At 46.1% G+C, this 19708-nt stretch overlaps 1 protein-coding gene across 1 annotated transcript in view; it reads right to left on the bottom strand.

Annotated features, from left to right (window-relative positions):
* TAF4 (TAF4 RNA polymerase II, TATA box binding protein (TBP)-associated factor, 135kDa) overlaps nt 1-19708 on the bottom strand; it is an 83099-nt gene that overhangs the window by 8990 nt on the left and 54401 nt on the right. Inside the window, exons 9-15 of the mRNA XM_008570567.1 lie at nt 17781-17928; nt 16968-17082; nt 14273-14442; nt 13756-13886; nt 12834-12959; nt 12000-12056; nt 11224-11343 (exon numbers count right to left, since the gene is read on the bottom strand). Coding sequence (XP_008568789.1) covers nt 11224-11343; nt 12000-12056; nt 12834-12959; nt 13756-13886; nt 14273-14442; nt 16968-17082; nt 17781-17928 — 867 coding nt within the window. The remainder of the gene's footprint in view (nt 1-11223; nt 11344-11999; nt 12057-12833; nt 12960-13755; nt 13887-14272; nt 14443-16967; nt 17083-17780; nt 17929-19708) is intronic.

Genomic DNA, 19708 nt, shown 5'->3' on the forward strand with positions numbered 1-19708 from the left:
AGGGGGCAAGACAGAATGGGGAGGAGGAGGGGGCAGGGGCAGCACCTCTCTTTTTGTAGAGCTCAGACTTAGAATCATGGCAATGTTGCACCCTGGGGAAAAAAACCAACCAAGATGTGGGGAATCCAAACAGACAACAAATAGTAAGGAAGGAACCTCAACTGTGCGGCAAATGAGTGACACTGCTGCTGTGAAAGAGGTGGGCAAGGAGAGAGCTGATCTAAGTAACTTGCAGTGCAGTGTTTTGACTTTTAAGGCTAAGTACACAAAGAACCATACAGAAATACGACACTGGAAGAAACCTGTGCTGTTAGACTGGAACCCGAAGTCTGAGTATAAATCTGCATTTCCAGTGCAGGTGCAGCCAGAAAGAAACAAGTGCACGTTTGAGTGTGTGGGTGCGTGTTGTGTGCATGTCAATGAGGGTATGTATGTGTCAAGGTTAGTAAGTGTTGAGGGTGTGTGTGTTGTATGAGTGTGCTGAGCGTGGGTGTGTGAGTGTGTGAATGAGCTTGAGAGTGTGTGCATGAGCACACACACATGTCCCCAGCTCTACCTCTGGGACACCCAGGAGCGACGAGCACTCCCGGAACCCAGACCCTGGTCTTGAACACCATCTACAACAAAGGGGTCCAGGCTCCTTTCTCCTTGGAGAAAGAGTTGAACACAGCAATGACAGGGAAAATATAAGATGCACCTGCAAAACTGTGGTGTCAGAAAGTGAGCAAATCTTGAAAAAAGGTTGGGTCATGTCAAAAGGACACAGGAACTAACCCGAAGGAGCTCACAACAAGTAAAGCTTGGGCCATTCGAGCAACAAAATAAATAGGTGGGAGTAACAGATTATGACCTACAGAATCAAATAAATATCCATGCAAATAACGCAAGTAAATAACTGAGTGAGTAAGTGGGGGAGAAGAGAGAGCTCTCTTTATAGTAGAATTCCAATTAATAAAAGTAAACAGAAAGACAGAGTAGAAATTATCAGAGCAATACCTGACGCAGGCAGGAACCACCACTGAACATTAAACACAGAGGGAGAAAATGTGATAAGAAACAGGATGTTAGCATAGTCTCCAAGTGTCCCCGTAAGATGCTTAGTCATTACATGGGGAAAAAAAAAAATAGTAACTTTACAGCAGAGAAACCTGGCAGACCCCACTCTAGCCAAGAGTTCAAAGTTGACAGCAGCAATGGGACAGGAGAGATGTTAGGAGCCTCCTGCTATAATTTGCAGAGAAGGATACAGCATCACCTCTGTGACATGCCAGCTAGAACCAAACAACCTGGATCTCATCGTGAGGAAACGTCAAACAAACCTAAATTAAGGAACATTCTACCAAATAACAGACAAGGACTCTTCAAGGTGTCAAGGTCATGCAAGACAAGGGAAGCCTGGGAGCTGCCACAGAGTGGAGGGGACCAGGTAGACAGGACAGCCAAGTGCCCTGTGGCTCCTGGACAGGGTCCTGGCACAGGACAAGGATGTCAGAGAAGAATGGAGGAAATCAAATAAGGAGAAAATGTTTGCAAAAGACACATCTGATTAAAATATACAGGGAATGCTTAAAACTCAATGGTAAGAAAAGAAAGGATCTGATTAAAAAATGAGCAAATGACCTGAACAGAGGCCTCACCAAACAAGACACACAGATGGCAAACAAGCACATGAAAAGATGCTCCATATCCTATGTCATCAGGGAAATGCAAATTAAAACCACGATGAGACACCACTGCATGCCTATTAGAATGGCCAAAATCCAGAACACGGACAACACCCAACAAGGACAGGGAGTGGCAGGAACTCTCTGCTGGTGGGGACACAAAATGGTGCACCACATCAAAAGACAGCCTATCAGTTCCTTACAAAATTAAACACACTCTTACCACACGATCCAGCAACTGCACTCCTTCGTGTTTACCAAAGAAGTTGAAAACTTACGTCCACACAAAAACCTGCACACGGATGTTCATGGCAACTTCATTCATAATTGCCCACACTTGGAAGCCACCAAGATGTCCTTCAGTAGGTGAATGAATAAACTGTGGTGCATCCAAACAATGGAATATTATTCGGTGCTAAAAAGAAATGAGCTATCAAGCTATGAAAAGACATGGAGGAAACTTAAATGCGTGCTACTGAGTGAAAGAAGCCAATCTGAAAAGGCTACACACTGTGTGACTCCAACTATATGACATTCTGGAAAAAGCAAAACCATGGAAAGAATAAAAGGATCCGGGCTTGCCAGGGGTTGGGGGGAGGAGATGAACGGGTGGAGCACAGAAGATTTTTAGGGCAAGAAAACTCTGTATGATACTGGAATGGTGGACAAATGTCACTATACATTTGTCAAAACACACAGAATGTACAGCACCAAGAGTGAACCTAGCTTTGGACTTCGGCTGATAATGATGTGTTAGCGTAGGTTCACCTATTTTAACGAATGGACCACTCCAGTGGGGGTGATGACAGCAGGAGAGACCGTTCCCGTGTGAGGGCAGGGGTATGTGCAGAATCTCTCAACTTTCCCCTCACTTTTCTGTGAACCAAAAAATGCTCTAAAAATTAAAGTTTGGGCTGGCCTGTTAGCTCAGTTGATTAGAGCATGGTGCTGATAACACCAAGGTCCAAGGTTCAATCTCTGCCAACCCCCCCCAAAAAAATTTTTTTTTAATTTAAGTGTATTAATTTTTTAAAACTTAAATTCAGAAAAAAAATCAAATAGGTTGTTAGTGAATAGTATCATACCAATGTTTAACATTAGGGGAAACTGGGTAAGGGATATAGTGAGTTGTCCCTCACTACTCACAGGGGATTGGTTCCAGGAATCCCCAGTGGATACCAAAATCCAAGGATGCTCAAGTCACTGGTATAAAATGGTGTAGTATTTGCATATAATCTATGCACATCTTCCTGTATACTTTAAATCATCCCTAGATTACTTATAATACATAATACAATGTAAAGGCTATGTAAAATAGTTGTTATGCTGTACTTTTTTTTTTTTTTTTTTTTGGAAGATGGCCATATTTCTTATGTGCATTCTTTTTTTTTTTTTGTTTTTTTTTTTTTTTGGAAAAGGGCCTTTTTTTTTTTTTTTGGAAAAGGGCCTTTTTTTTTTTTTTTGGAAAAGGGCCTTTTTTTTTTTTTTTGGAAAAGGGCCTTTTTTTTTTTTTTTGGAAAAGGGCCTTTTTTTTTTTTTTTTTTTTTTGGAAGATGGCCATATTTCTTATGTGCATTCTTTTTTTATTGTTGTATTGTTACTTTTTTATTTTTCTGAATATTTTCAATCCACAGATGGCTGAATCCACTCATAGCTGACCCATGTGAACTGCACAAGTCTACTACTCATACGTGGATTTTTTTTAATAAACGTATTGAAAAAACTTTGTTTAAGTATATCATGAATGCATAAATATACCTAAACCAAACAGTTAAGTAGCCTACCTAACCGTAGTATATCGGCAATTAAGGAGTTAAACAGTTAAGTTTGGAGGAAGCAGAAGTTGTGTGTGGATCTTCGACTGCGCAGGGGTCAGAGCCCCAACGCTGGCCCTATTTGTTCAAGGGTCAACTGCAGTTCAAAACGAAAAGTTTTCTTAAAAAAGAAAAAGACTTGCCATTTGGAAATAATCCTAAATTTAAAAAAGAAATATTGAGCATAATTATCTCTGATGAAGAAAGGTATGTGGAGGATTTTTTTTTTTAATTCCGGATTTTGTGTTAATCATTACACGTGTAACACACAAATATCCATAAAGTTCAAAACCAGCAAACCAAGCCATGGAAAACACAGTGTTTGGTGAGATGCCTCATTCGTTTAGCAACACTTTTCTGAAATTCTCCCCTTTCCCACTGCCTCCTGTGGGTCCTCTGTCTGTTCCGCTTTCGCAACATTCCATGCTCTTCCACCCTACACCTTCCTTGTTTTTCACAAGTACATACTTTTTCTATCCTTTAGAGGTTACTCTGGGTATTTCAACACTTAAGTCAAAGGTTAATCAAGAGGCCTTTCCCATCTACCCTCTCCTCCTGGGACAGGGACGCCAACCACTACAGTGGTTGGGAAACTGGCTCTACTGAGCAGAAAAACCAATACATCAAGAACGATAGTGGGCCGGCCCGGTGGCGCACTCGGTAGAGTGCAGCACTTGGGAGCGCGACGGCGCTCCCGCCGAGGGTTCGGATCCCATATAGAGACCAGTCCGCTCACTGGTTGAGCGCAGTGCGGGCGCGACACCGAGGGTTGCGATCATGTTACCGGTCATGAAAAAAGACAAAAAGGAAAAAAAAAGAAAAAAGAACGATAGGAACTAGAGTCCTGGCTGTCTGAGAAGGGACCTATAAGCAAGGAGAGGGCTGGCTAGACAGAAGTCCCACACTGCCAGACCAGGGCCTGGACATCTACAGACAAGCCCCTGAGCCCAGGCTGCTCCAAACGCCTGTGGGCAGTGGTGCCCAGCAGCAGTCAGCACATGTGGTGCCAGAACTCGGCCTCCACGTGCCACCCTCCACCAGAAGGAACTACGGTTCCCTGGAGCAAGGGGCAGCGAGAGCACAGATGCCAGTCAACGATGTCGTACATGAAGGACGAGGGACACAGACACAGCTGCCAGCCAAAAGAAGCTTCCACTGATCCATCTAGAAATAATGAGAGCACTGATTACAGCCCACTGAAAACAACAGGAACCCAAGTCCACAACACTGGAGTGAATGAATGAATGAATGAATGAATGAATGAATGAATGAATGAAAGAAAGAAAGAAAGAAAGAAAGAAAGAAAGAAAGAAAGAAAGAAAGAAAGAAAGAGGAAAGCTCTTCTTGACATTAAAAGACAACTAGTGAGTGCCGAAGGTGTGATGGTGACAGACCACCACAACTCAGCAAGCATCGTGGTGGCAACTAGCACAAATGGTCTGGGAATGGAGGCTGAGGCGGAAGAGGAACAGCCACTGTATGACACAGAGAAGCTCTTCATAACATGCTAGTAAGTACTAGAGGAGTAGCAGCCACCACAGGGAGAAATATGGCCAACGCCTGCTTATCCTGCGGATCAAGGTTACGACCAGTAGTGGAGAGACCAACACAGGGCCTCCTTGTGTGTTACGCTGGGCAGAACTCAGCTCTGTAGTGAAGTACTTTTGCCACGGACACAATACCTGAGTTGGTCAACAGAAAAAATCAGACAGACCTAGGTTGAGGGTCATCCTCCCCACAGAAGGCCCATCCCCTTCAACACTGTCAAGAACAGGGAGAGTCAGGAGAGACTGAGGACACAGTAACTGGCTGCGACACATTCCCAGCCACACGGCAGACAGGCCTGCACAGGACGGCTGGTGAGACATGCGCAGCTCCACGGCTGGAGGTCACAGAGTAAATATGTGAGCTCCTGGGGTGACAGGCACCATGCCAGAAAATACACAAAGGCGTGCACAAGCGCATATGTGCAGAGACAGGGTGATGAGGCAGTATGGCAGGACATTCACAATGAGAATCTGGATGGGGTTCTTTCTGCTGCTCTAGCAAGTTTTCTTTAGGTTTGAAAACTATTTAAACTGGAAGAAAAATGTTTTGAAAAAAGTTAATCGATACATTCTGGGAATGAAAGAGCAACTGCACAGCAAAACCCAAACCAGCAGACACTGTTTAAAACAAAACTGACGAAGAGGAACCACAAGCACCCACAAGCCTGACCAGCATCACAACACGGCAGGGTAAATCAGAGCGACCGTGTACCCACCAGGCCTGCAACCCCTGGAGCCAGCGAGCGAGTCTTCCCAGAAAGAGCAGCGGGTTTACCTGAGAGCAGCGGCTACACAGGGGCAGTGGGGAGCCAGGGCGTGAGAACCCTGACGACACTGCCTGCCAGGGCTCCCCACCAGCACAGGCCTCACACAGCAAAGCACCCACCAGGAGTGAAAGCAAAATTGAGCAGGATAGGGACAAGGGAGGCAAAGAAAGGTGCAGATGGAAACAGGGAGGGCACCAAGCCACCAGACCTCAGACAGCGAGGACCCAAGAGCACCCAGCAGGGGCTCTATGAGGCAGCAAACCTGCCTTGAACCATACCTCCTCTCACAGGTGAGAAGAACTAAACTCACATGATGGCGGCAGCAGCAATGCATAAAGGTCAAATCCTACCCAGGTCAGTATGAGGAAAAAAGAGAAGTGGCTGAAAGACACAACTAAAAACAGACCAAGGCCACAACACCCTACTGCAAACAAAGCAAAAAGCATTGAGAAAATGATAAAAGGCATGAAAGACCAACATAAATCAGAGGTAGCAAAACTTAAAAATGAGGTGACAAAGTCAAGAAAACTTGAAATAAAAATTCCATTTGCAAAATGAAGACTAAATTAAAAAGAACACAAAAGCAAGTAAAACACGCCAAATAACTCCTTAAGAGAAACAGAAGGTAAAAAGGATAAGAATAAGTTTTAAAAGAGAGATTAAAATGATTCAAGAGAAAGTAAAAAAATTTTAAAACAGATAAAGAAGATGACACATGAACAATAGGAGTCTCTGAAGAAAACAACAAAATGAGAACAGAACAAATATAAAACATAAAAAAATTATTATTAATGAAGATGTTCCTAAATAAAAAGATTTGAAACTGCACATCGAAAGAACACAACCTATACACCAAAGAATGCCAATACAGAATAACCAATACCAAGATACATTCCAGTAAAATTATTAGTCTTAAAAGAAAAAAATCGGGCCGAGCCCGTGGCGCACTCCGGTGAGTGCAGCACTGGGAGTGCAGCGGCGCTCCTGCCGCGGGTTTGGATCCAATATAGGAATGGCCAGTGCGCTCACTGGCTTGAGCGTGGTGCAGGCGTCACCAAGCCAAGTGTTGCAATCCCCTTACCGGTCACGAAAAAGAAAAGAAAAAAATCATTGGGCAAAAAACACACATGACATCCAAAGGAAATAATATTAGATCATCATCATACTTTGACAGCATACTTCTACACCAGGGGAAATAATGTGGAGTAACGTATGTGAGACCCTGAAGGACAGAAAAAGTAAGCCAAGGATTTTCTAGCCATCCAACAGCCCTTTAGGTATAAAAATCACAAACTTATCAACATGCGAGAGCCTGGGAGCCTTGTTCCCACGAGCCATTCTAGAAGAACCAGCAGAGACTGAGACCCAGAAAACCAAGGTGGCTAAAGAGACATCTACATAAAGACTGACCACAGCACCAAATACGTCATTATTTATGGAACTAAGATTAGAGGAGAGTGAACAGGGAGGGTAATAGCTAAGTGCTTTGGCAATGTAAATAAAGTAGATATAAAAATAGGCCCAATGGGAGCAAGCACAGTGCAGTAGGCTGAATCATGTCCCCAAACTCCCTGAAGCTTGAATTGTGATCCCAAGTTTTATGTATTAGAAACCCAAGTTTTATGTATTAGAAACCTGGCCCCCACTGTGACTGTTAAGAGGGTGGGAAATCCTATTATGGTAATTGAAAGGTGGAGCCTCGAAGAGGTGATAGAAGGACTGTGCAGTAGTGAATGGATTAACAATGGTGGTCAGGGGCGTGGTTCTGAGGGCTTTAAAGGAAGAGGAGAGTCTGTCTCTCTCTGCTACGCCATTTCACAGTGTGACACCCTGTGCATCACTGTCACCACCACCAAGACCCGCGCCAGATGTATGCCCCAGACTCTGGACTTCCTAGCCTCTGAAACTGTAAGCAATGAATTTCGTCTTCATTATAAATCACCCAGTTCTGTGTATTTTGTTATAAGCAACAGAAACAGACTAATACACACATGAAAAACAACTTCTGACTATTCTCAGTAATCATCATCAGTGGGTAGCCCTGGAGCTCCTACTCTCAGACCACATGGGTGGTTATGACGTGTGCATTTTAATTCTGTCATCTGCTATGCCCATGAGAACCAGGATTCTTTTCCTCTCTCTCTCTCCCCAGCTCTCCCCTCCCCTACCTCTCCAGGCCCCCAGCCCTGGGGGCAGCCTAGAACCAGGATTCTCAACGTGAAAGACAAAGATGTCATTCTGAACAGGGTGAGTAAAATCCTATACCTCTGGAATTGAATTACTTGACTTGGGAGAGACCCGTGTGAGCTCACAAGGTCTGGTCTGGTTTTTATGTTCATTTCTGAGCTCTGCCCATTGAAAAGGCCTAAAACCCCATGTGTGGTCTTCAAATGTCATTTCCCACGAGAAGAAACCAGTTCTTCATGCAGAAATGACTGTTTCAGGTCTGAAGCAGGAAGGGTATGAGATGAGCTGAGACATCTTAACATTGCAGGTGGCACAGACTCAGTGTCACATCTTTGAACATGACTCAGAAACCCACTTGTAGATGCTCCACTGGCCAAAGACGGCACAATCTGAGCTGCAATAAAAATGAGAGGTGCAGTGACGTGGGAACCACCGACTTATGTCTGAGTCCACGAGTTCATGATGATTTAACTGAAAAAACAGGAAATAAAAACACTGGTCACCTTCCAAGGACAAAGGCAGTTTTATCTTAAGATAACCTTCGTTATCTTAAGTTGGGTAAATAAAGGGACACTCCAGCATTTATGCTGCCTGTCCTTTATGAACTATACCCTAAGCAGCCAAATGGCAGAAGAGCGGAAGTGTCTCCTCTCAAGGTTCCTGCTTAGAACACCACCCCGGCTTTGACTCCCGCCCTGGGCCAACAGCCCGTGTTCACACTGGCCAGAGCCCTCGCGAGCCTTAGGAATCTGTGTTTCTCATTTCTGATCCACCAAAGAATCTCTCCCTATTTTGCCTACAGCTCACACATATATTTATGAATGATGTCTGTTTGGGTTTTCTTCATACACATTTATATCTAGCATTTTTACCTAAATTGTACTAACAGGGATTCCTCCAAACCTCTAGAATGCCATATTGCCAAGAGCACAGTCTCCATTCACCCCTGAGCACCACCTCTCCACACCAGGAGAGTGCTGCACAGGGGGTCACTGCTGGTGCTTGGGCAGGCGAGCTGCAGCACTGAGGTCCCAGGACATTCCAGGCCCACACACTTCCAACAGCCCCTGGCAGGAGCACCATCCTATTAAGGTCACTGCCCTGATCCTGTCCCAGAATCCACATCCACACCATTGAGAATGGCAAGACTAGCCAAAGTACAGGAGACAGCAGATGCTGTGGGGCTGAGAGCAAAACCAAGATACCAGAGGTCAGGCAGAGTACCAGGGAAGGAGCCAAAGGTGCTGGAGGCTAGCCTGCCCAGCAACAAGACCTGTTAACGCTCCTGGCATCCAGCTGAGTTGACAGAAAGGCTTTTCCTAAGAGTAAGAACCCTAGAATAAGACCTACTGTAACAAAGCCTAAAACCAAGCCTAGACAGGGAAGACAGAGTTTGCAGGTTGAGTCCCGCTAAGTTAGAAGGGCTTGAGAAACATCTCCGACTTTCCATAGATCCTTACTAACAAAATAAGAAATAAAGCCTACACAAATTCGAGGTGATGAGACAGTAACCAAACTGCCTGCTAAAATAAGAATAAATACTCTTCAGAGGAAGACATAAGAATCCAGAATCTCTCAACGTGTAATCCACAATATCTAGCATTCAAGCAACCATCACTAGACACACAAAGAAACAAGAAAAAATGATCCACAGTCAAGGAAAAGAAGCAGTCAACAGAAACTGAGTCTGAGACTGCCCCATGCTGGACTTGACAAAAACTTCATAAAGCAGCTTCAATAAATACAACATTGAGGTCCAGGGTTCAATCCCTGTACCAGCCACTTGCCAAAAATCCCACAAAAACAACAAATAAATAAGTTCAGAGAATTGTGGAAAAATATGGTCTCAATAAATGAAGAGACAGGGAAACTCAGCAAATAATTAGGTCAAGGAACTTGAAAGTAGATCAGCAGAAATTTTCTAGTCTGAAGAACAGGCAGAAAAGAGACTGAAGTAAATGAACACAGGCTCAAAGACCTGTGGGGCGCTACCAACAGGTCTAATACACTCATAACCGCAGTCCCTCTAGAAAAAATATTAAAACAGAAAAAAACACTTGAAGAAATAATGGCCAAAGTGTTCGAAACGTGATGAAGAAGACAGAGAATTTGAAGTAGACTGAATATCCAGAGAACCACGCCTAAACACAACACAGACCAGACTTCTGAAAAACAAAGATTAAAAGCCTCCAAATGGTCAGAGAAGTGACGTATTACATACAAAGGACAAGGGAAAAAATACAGCAAGACCCCAGGAGACACTGGAAAAATACCTTGAAAGTTTCACACAAAGATGACAAACTATCAATCCAGAATTTTATAACCAGTGAAAAAACATCCTTCAAAAGATGAGGGTGAAATACAACCACTTTCATGTAAACAAAAGCTGAGAGAATCCACCAGTACACCTGCATGACAAGAAATGCTAGAGGCTGTCTCATGCCACAGGGACATGGTGACGGATGGAAACAAGGATCTGGGAGAAGGACTGAACAGCACCAGAAACGGTAGCTAGGTAGGTAGGTAAATATAGAACACTATGTTTTCTTTCTTCTTATGATTTACTTTTTAAAAAAAATTGACAGTTTGGGCCGAGCCCGTGGCGCACCCGGGAGGAGTGCGGCACTGGGAGCGCAGCAGAGCTCCCGCCGCGGGTTCGGATCCTATGTAGGGATGGCCGGTGCGCTCACTGGCTGAGCGCGGTGTGGCCGGTCTCAAAAAGGACAAAAAAAAAAAAAAAATTGACAGTTTAAAGCAAAAATAATATGTTACTATTGGGTCTATAACTATTAGAGTAAAAAATATGACAAGAAGATAGGAAACTAACAAAATCTGGACAAACAGAAACACGTAATAACTGCTTTCCTTTATACTATGGATCATCATCCTGCCATGGGCTTATCTCCCGTACGCTCTTCAGTCATCAGTTACCCCTGTAAGTCATTCTTCAGAGAGAATATGGAGACTTATCATGTCCCATATTCTTTTCAAAGTCGGTCTAAACCTCATCATAGAAAACCATGGTGATCAAACCTCCTTATGGAGAGAACTTGCAGCTCATGTGATACCACAAACAAGTTGATTTGAAGGTAAAGTATGGAATGTGAAACAATGCCGCAGGGAAGGTGAGACGACAGCACATGGTGAGAAAGCAAATTCTCGTGCCCATCTGTCTACCTAAAGACAGCAGTTCTAAGATGCTCCCAAGGTCCCTCCAGACCTCAGGGCCCACACGCTCCTGTACCTCTGCTCCTGATCCCGGCCCCGGACAGTCTACTTTCCTCTTCTTCCGAGGCCCAATGGCTGCAAGTGCAGTGAGGTTGGCGTCCCGCTGTCTCATCTGTGCCAGCTCCTGCTGCTGCATCTTTTACACAGACAGGAAAGGAGGAGGGTCACTTCCTGCACCATTTCTCTTACTACAAAAGTGATACATATGTACCAAAGGGTCTTCTGAAATTTCCTAAATTATAATTTCTTTAATGTTTTGACTTTAACAGTAAGCATATTCTATAATCAGAAAGATAATTTTTTTTAAGCAACAGATGTTCATCTTGAAATGCTCAGAAAATATAAACAAGTTAAAAGTATAAAGACTAAATGCCACCCAAAGAGAAGTCACCAAATTTAAAAGTAGGATACAGGGCTGAACCTGTGGCTCACTCGGGAGAGTGAGGCGCTGGGAGCGCCGAGGCCGCAGGTTCAGATCCTATATAGGGATGGCTGATGTGCTCACTGGCTGAGCGCGGTGCAGGCAACACCAAGCCAAGGGTTGCGATCCCCTTACTGGTCACAAAAAAGAAAAAAATAAAAATAAAAAATAAAAGTAGGATACAAACTGCACAGAAATACCTTTGACACAGTATTACCTGAACTTCACTAACATTTTAAATATCTAAGTAAACGCTACTGTACAGAAATACCACAGTTTTCTTAACCTTTCTCTCTTTTGTTGGACATATAGGTTGGATATGAACATATTTTCAAGTGTGTAGTGAACAGTCTGTGGCTGAAAAAGCTTACCTCTTTTGCCTTCTGTTTCAACCTTAATTGTTCTGGATCTTCTTGTCTGGATCGAGACTATTTTTGAAAGGTAGGGGAAAAAAAAGTCATCACCTAAATATGTTTACCATCTAACAAAAATGCTATCTTATTCATTATACAGTAACATCTAGGCCATATGAGACAATGCATATCAAAATTTTTAAATGCTTATAGCCAAAAGTTAACATTTAGATCGCACATCATGGTAAAGGCATTCTTCTAAGAAAATCAACCCCATTTGGATATGATAAGAAATAAGATATGGCCTTTGTCATACGTCCACCAACTGCAGGCCTCTGGCTTACAACATGATGATGCTGGGCCATGACAGAGCCTGGCAGGTCTCTAGACCAGGTCCTAGTCCTGCCCCACAGATGGTGGGGGAAGGGCTGGCCTTTGGCCAACACCAAAGCACGAGCCCCCCAAGTACCACAACCTCTCCTGACTCTGCTAACGAGGAGGCGCACCATGCCTGCTCTGAATGTTCTCTAGAGTGAAGGGCAACATGAGCGTAGAGTCTGGTCTGATAAGCACAAGGGGCTCACCCCACCCACCATTCACACCTAAGGGTGGCTGTGCTCAGAGGAATGGGAGGTGCCCCACCTTTCAAGCATTCACGCTTGTGCACTGGGGCATGCTGCACGTGCAAGGCTTCTCTCTGTAGTTCCACTTACAACCATGGGTCAGCCACCAGAAACCCCAAGAGTCTAGGTGAGCAGATTGGGCAGGGGTGCCCGAAACGTGTGGCCAGAGGACAGGGCGCCCAAGATGGGTGGCCAGGGAGCGGGGTACCCTGCCAACGCCTGCACTTGCCTTGGCTGCCCGCAGGAGGATCTCCCTCTCCTGCTCATCCTTACGCTGCTTCTCGATCTGATCGAGCTGTTCAAAAAACTTAAGCTGAGCCCGGACGTCACTTGACTGCTCATACCTGTCATCGTCCTGCAAAACAGTAAAAATATTGTCTGTATAAACTCAGGAGCCCAACCTAACATGCCAGGCATTCTGCACATGACTCCCTCCCTCCTCAGCCCAGCTCCAGCACTGAGCAAAGCCCACCTCCTCCCACCTCCCCACGCTGCACCCCGAGGGCCTGCGTGTTCAAACCAGACATAAAAGCCTCAGGGTGGTTATTCTGGGGACTCGGAGAGGTTGTTTTATACACTTTGATACTGCTTGATAGTTTTAAAGTAACATTTACTTTTTTTATAGCAACACAGACACATTTTGAAGCACAGCAGCCAAGTGTATTTATTTTAAATGCTGCTCTGAAGGTGCTAACACCTGCCTCATGCAGCTGGACCCACTCCTGGCTGCTCCGGGTGCTCTCCAGAATGGCGCTCCTGGGACTGCTGAGGAAGGCGAACCTGGCCTTGAAAATGTGCTCCATGAGGATGGGGTCTACGGGTTCAGCTCATGCCCAGGGGAAGGGCTGGCACCCACAGGTGCTGGCAACCCCAGGATTGAATAAGAGCAGAAGACTCCATAGTTTTCAAGCTGAACAGGTGCACCTTCCAGGAGGTAAAATCCCTCAAAGCATCCTCCTGCAGGTCCCCATCCCCCTTCCCTAGCCAGGGAAATCTAGTTCAGCAAAAAATTCAAAACAAGTTTAAAATGGACACAGGGTCACTGGGGACACCTCCGCCCTCCACCTGGATGTGGGAAGATGGCTTCCGGGCAGCACAGCATCGGGAATCAACAACAGAAAGATGCTCTCTTCAGAAGCACAGCCCATTACCTTGTAAGAGAAGTTCTTCTGCTGAGCAGTTTCAGATATTTTTTCTACGAGGTTCTGTAGCCTTTGTTGTGTGGCATGCGATACATAACTTACTACATCAGGGTGTAATTCTGTTATACCATGTTTTTTACCTGAAAGTTGGGCAATAAAAAGACACTTTACAATCATCTGAGCAGTTTTCTTTCCTCACTACTGTACTGTTTTTTCCCTCTTATCCACCAGTTACTTCTTTATGCACTCCATCAGAGGGCGGCCCAGGCAGGCCAGCAGGTGGAAGACAATGGTCTACCCACACTTCCACAACTTAAAAGCCATCACCACTGACCACGTGGAAATTACAACTTGGGCAAAGTACACAACATGGTATCAGGAGTGTTCACCTGAAGTTCACCCACTCCAACAGCAAAGCCGCCAGCAGAGGAAAATGTTTACCTGAATCCTTATTAAAGTCACAGCACACACCAACCCCACATGTGGAGCTAAAAATCCTAGTGACAGTTATTAAGTACAGGCTTACCTATTTCTAATATTCTTCTTTGTAAAGGCGCTGGGAGGAGGAAGGTTTCGTCTTTACAGGACCTCGTTAGCGTGCCCACCAGTTCAGAGTTTGTGGCTAATATCCTTGCACTTTCTTCTGACAGGTTCACTCCAGCCATTGAAGCAACATCATTAATGTCATCATCATCCCTTGAGAAAGAAGAAAAGGCCACTACTACTGCAGAAGGAATCCATCAGGAGGAGTCGTGAGCTGGTTCTGACTTGGTGGGCAATAAACTGAGGGCAGGGAACCCCCTGCAGAAAGCACACAGTGCCACACCAGCCGTGTCCTCCCTGCCCCCACACTGCACGGTGCCCCCTCGTCTAAAAGAAGCCGCCTAGCTGCCCTATGTGAAAATTAATCTTCTCTTTTACAGGAAGAGCTGTGTGGGGCTGAAGCCAAAATTGAGTTTTTATACACAGATCTGTGTAGGGGGCTCAACCATAGTCAATGCAAGTCCACAGAAAGCAAAAACCAAGAACACTTACTGCTTCAAGGAGTTTGTTCCACATGAAACCGTTTAAAAAAAAAAAAAAAAGACCACAGAGTAAGTTGAGAATAAGGTGCTGGCCTGACACCCCACAACTCAGAACACTGCCACGTATGTTTCCTATGGATGAGGGCATCCCCTGCAGAACCAGGGGCACCGTGGAAGCCACGCCCTGAACAGCAGTCCATGACCACGCCCATTCCTCAGACGCTCCTGGGTGCAATGACGGTCCCAGCAAGAAGGTCCCCATCTGAGTCCCATGCCAAGTTTAGCTGTAACGCCTCTTCAGTCTCCCTTGGCTGCAACACCCTCAGCCTTTCCCTGCTAGCTGTCCCTGCGTGACGCAGGCTACACGTCCCTGACAGGGATGCCCACAAGTCACACTACCTCCCAACAGGTGGGCTCTGTCCTGGTGTTCCCTTACTGAAGTGCACTCTGAGCACTGGGCAAGGGGGTCCTGCCTGGCATCTCCCCAGTGTGATCTGTGTCTTATGGGGAGCTCCTCTGAAGTGCATACACATCCCACTCCTCACAATTTCATGCATGTACTCAGTGACTGACACCCACACAGACTCGTGGCTCCACATCGCCGACGGTTACAATCTGCCAGTTCCTATCCAGTCTACACTCGCACTGCCATGGTGACATGGACCCGGCCCATGGGCGCCAGCTGTCTCAGCGGACTTTGTGCCCTCCACCTGAGCACTGCTGATACGGCAAGATGGTCTAAGCACAGCATGTGCTTTCCTTATCCCTGCCCTAGAAGCAGCCTTTTCTCTAGAGTCTGATAGGGACTGAACTGGGTCCCCCAAGCCTTATCCTCACTGTCACTGTGACTGTAAGAGGATGGGAAATCCTAGTATGGTGACTAAAAGGTGGGGCAATCAACGAAGAGGTGATTAATTGTGAGGATCCTGACACAGTGACTGGATTAATAATGGTGGTCCCAGGAGTGGTTCTGATGGCTCTAAAAGGAGCCAACTGAGAAGGTTAGCTCTCTCTCTGCTCTGCCGTACACCACGTGATGCCCTGAGTCGCTGGAGTCCACTACTAGGACAAGGCCCTCATCAGCTGTGTTCCCTGAACTTTGTACTTCCCAGCCTCCAAAACTGTAAGCAAAAAATGTTTTTTCATGAATTACCCAGTTTCAGGTGTTTTGTTATAAGCAACAGAGACTGACTAATACAGAGCCCTTGTCACTTAGTAGAAAGTGGTTTTCAGAAGACAAGATCTGAGCATTAAGTGTACTCATTACTACTGGGGGTTACTGTTCCAAGGCTCCTTCAGTGGACAAAGATAGGAATTCACATCCATATCTGTAGTTATTTCTACATCCATGTACTTTGAAATCCACATGCTTCTGTCTACATGTCCAATTCAATGCAGCACCACAATGTTCGTTCTGGTTTATTCCTTCTGCTGTATTTCCATCACCTGTCTCTGACAATAAGAAACCACAGTGGGCCTCGATATATTTACCTTTTGAATCTGTATATGTGTAACTCCCTCCCCACCCCACCCGGGTGTCGGTCCTCCGTGGGGCTGCCCTGGGCACAGCACCCACCTCATGCTGCTTGGGCAGACTCCAGTTCAGGCCACCACGGTTCCCCAGCCACGCCCTGCCCGACGCCTTTAGGAATGCAGTGTCTGGGAAGGGAGGAGCCACACGAAACTTCCTGATATAGGCACACTTTCCCATGGCTTCATCACAATAAAAGTCATTCTGCAGCTTGTTCTGTCACTCATCTCCCCAGAAGTACTTCCTTGCCTGGGGTTGATACTCAGACCGGCTGCTCATCAAGAGACCGAAGCTAAGCACGGCATTCCTGAAGGTTCTAAGGGTGAACGCACGGCAAGCAAGACAGTGTGTGTTACCAGCTGTGATGAACACGGAATACTGTTTTGCGCGATTATAAAGACGAATTTTCTGTTAGTTCATATAAAAAACCAGTTGATTTACTTTCCTACTATGTATATGAAGGAAACCTTTCTGAGCTAACTCTGTGGAAGAACAGAGCCGCAAGGACGTAAGATCAAAATCAAGTATGAAGAACCATGGTCTCAAAGCTGCTAGCTGCCAGGTGCCACTGGGAAAGGCCCACGATGAGAATGGAGAAACACCAATCAAGGACTCTCCTTCCTCTTTAGCCGCTCTCTCCCAGTGCACAGAGGCTCACTCCTTACCGAAACGAGCCTCCCCCAGGCTCCTTGAGCTTATTCTTCTGCGCAGCAGCTGCTTGTGCCGAGACGGTGGAAAGGGCTTTGGTTCCAGGTAACACGGCGGGTTTCACCACGGGCACTACAGAGCAAAAGACACATAATGGGAAACCATGTGAGGCTGCCACTGAACTACTCACTCTGGTACTTTATGGGCCAAGAGAAAAACTATCACTCTCCTAACTAGCTACAGGAAAGTTTTCAAAAACTTCAGATTGATAACTCTAAATTATAGTTAGAAGTAAAAGCTGCATCTCTCAAGCACTTATTTTCCTGTATTTCATCAAATGCTTTTAAGAACAGAAATGACTAATGATAAAAAACACCAACAGTGGTTAAAATATAAACATATAACTTTTAAAATCATTTTTTTAGGGCCGGCCCAGTGGCGCACTTGGTAGAGTGCGGCGCTTGGGAGCGCGGCGGCGCTCCCGCCAAGGGTTCGGATCCCATATAGAGACCAGTCCGCTCACTGGTTGAGCGCGGTACGGTTGCGATCCCGTTACCAGTCACAAAAAAAGACAAAAAGGGGGGGAAAAATCATTTTTTTATATTAACTTTACTATGTTTAATTTTTAAAATTATATTGTCAGTGGTGATGGTTGCACAACACTGTAAATGTTTAATTACTGCCACTGAATAATATACTTAAAAGGGTTAAGCTGGTAAATTTTATGTTATATGTATCTTACCACAATAAAAATAAAATTAAATTCACTTTTTAAAATAATGAAATAAAACAGAATCCCACTGATGGCTGTTCTGGGATGAGCCCCTCACCTGGCTGCAGCTGGTTGAGCTGGATCTGCTGTGGCGTGGTGAGCATGATCCGGCTGTGAGGTTGCCGTAGAGCAACCATGGGCGTCTGCGTCAAGGTCACCTGCGGGGGCCGGATCAGGGCTCCTGGCTTCGGGGACTGCTGGATCACCTGAGGCGGAGCAGCAGAGAGTGGTGAACACTCCCTAGGAGGCACCGAGCACTTGGCCCCAAACCGGAGGCTCTTCCCTTCACTTGAAACCCCCAGGCCCTGGCCCCAAGCAAAAGCTCCAGGAAGACCCCATGTGCACCTCGGCCCAGGGCAGTAGAGAAGCCCAGCCTTGGTGAGCCCCAGGACCACACAGGCCTCGACCACACCAGGGCAGTGTCAGATAGAACAGGTGCCATAACACAAGTGAGCATGTTGGGCAGATATGCTGCTTGGAAGCTGCACATGAGCCATGAGGTCAGTGCCTAAAGGGCCCGTGCAATGAAGCAAAGAGCTGCTCAGCTCAGCCACCCGGCAAAGAACAGACACCTGCTCCCCAAACATTAGCAGAGTTGACACTGTTGCCTGGTGGCTACAGGTCAAGTGTTTTTCCCTCTTCTGAATTTTCCATTGGAAGACAGAAAGTTTCTACACCGGAGCTGCGGCTGATTTCCCCAGTCCTGCCCTGCACTCAGCCCTCAAGGCCTCCACCACCCAGCACAGCTGCTCCTCTATCCCCTCACAAGCCCACACTCAAGCCACACACTCTGGGAGCCGAGCCCCCCTTACGCAAGGCTGCCTGGCTCTGTTGCTGTCCAGTCTTTCACTCCAAACCCGGGCACCCAGCAGGGCTTCAAAAGCTGGCAGGACTGACAACTTCCTGCACTCTGGCCCCTGGCCCCAGTAAGCTGGGGCCCAGAATCACTGATACCTGTTGAAAACCACATGGCTCAAACCCACACGGCCTTGCCTCAAACCTTCAGAATTTGGTTTCTACCTTTTACGGAGATGCTCTGGCAGGTATGCCCTGTATTATGAGACACTCAGAGAGGGCTGGGGTAGTGGCCTGCAATGGAACCATTCCTGCAACAAAACATGAGCATTCACACTAGAAAGGATGAGCCTGAGGCAGCTCAGGCCAGGTTTTGCCACTTAAAAGAGTCTGCCACAAACTCAGGGAAAAGCCCCACTTTCCATCTCTCTCTAGGCTTGAGAGTGCAGGTGATGGACAGGTCCACCCAGGCACGCTGCAGCCCCCAAGCACAGACACACAGAGCCCAGCAAAAGCCAGGGCAGCAGAACACAGAAGTGCCCCACTGCTGAACACAGCACCCGTTCACAGAAAGAACACCAAGGGCCACATACACAACTGAGCACCAGAGGTCTACACCTTGCAAGGAAAATGACTACCCATAGAGTTCTCCTTCAAGAGAACTCATCTTCTGGGTAAATCAGTCCCCTCTGACTGTTGAGTAGGACAGCCGCATCCTCACGCTACACTAAAGCAAAGGGCACAGCAAGTCTCCATGCACCCGATGACAGATGCATCATCAGGAGACCCATCATTACCACAGGCCTTCAGCCTTCACTCCCCTGGCCTCGGTAAGGAAAACCCTCCCTACAGCTTTCCCCTGTGCTCACCACCAGTCAAGGCAAAAACAAATACAAACTTTACCCAAGCAGAAGCCTCAACACCCCTGTACATTCCAATCGCCCACATGGTATTTCAGCACCACCATAATGTACACTATACAACACACCACTGAAGACTAGGGGGCCTGCAATGTTTTATTTTCCTAAGCTGTCCTTAGAGGAACAAAATCCCTTTGACATTTAAAAGAAAAACCAAGCCTTCCTACATGTGGTGAACCCACTCTGCCCACCAAAGAGAGCACATGCAGCCAAGATGCCCTCCTCTAGCCATGGAGCATGACATCAAGACTGTCAGGCATAGGAAGCCAGG

Source organism: Galeopterus variegatus, unplaced genomic scaffold (genome assembly GCF_000696425.1).
Source record: "Galeopterus variegatus unplaced genomic scaffold, G_variegatus-3.0.2 Scaffold614, whole genome shotgun sequence".
NCBI classification, from domain to species: domain Eukaryota; kingdom Metazoa; phylum Chordata; class Mammalia; order Dermoptera; family Cynocephalidae; genus Galeopterus; species Galeopterus variegatus.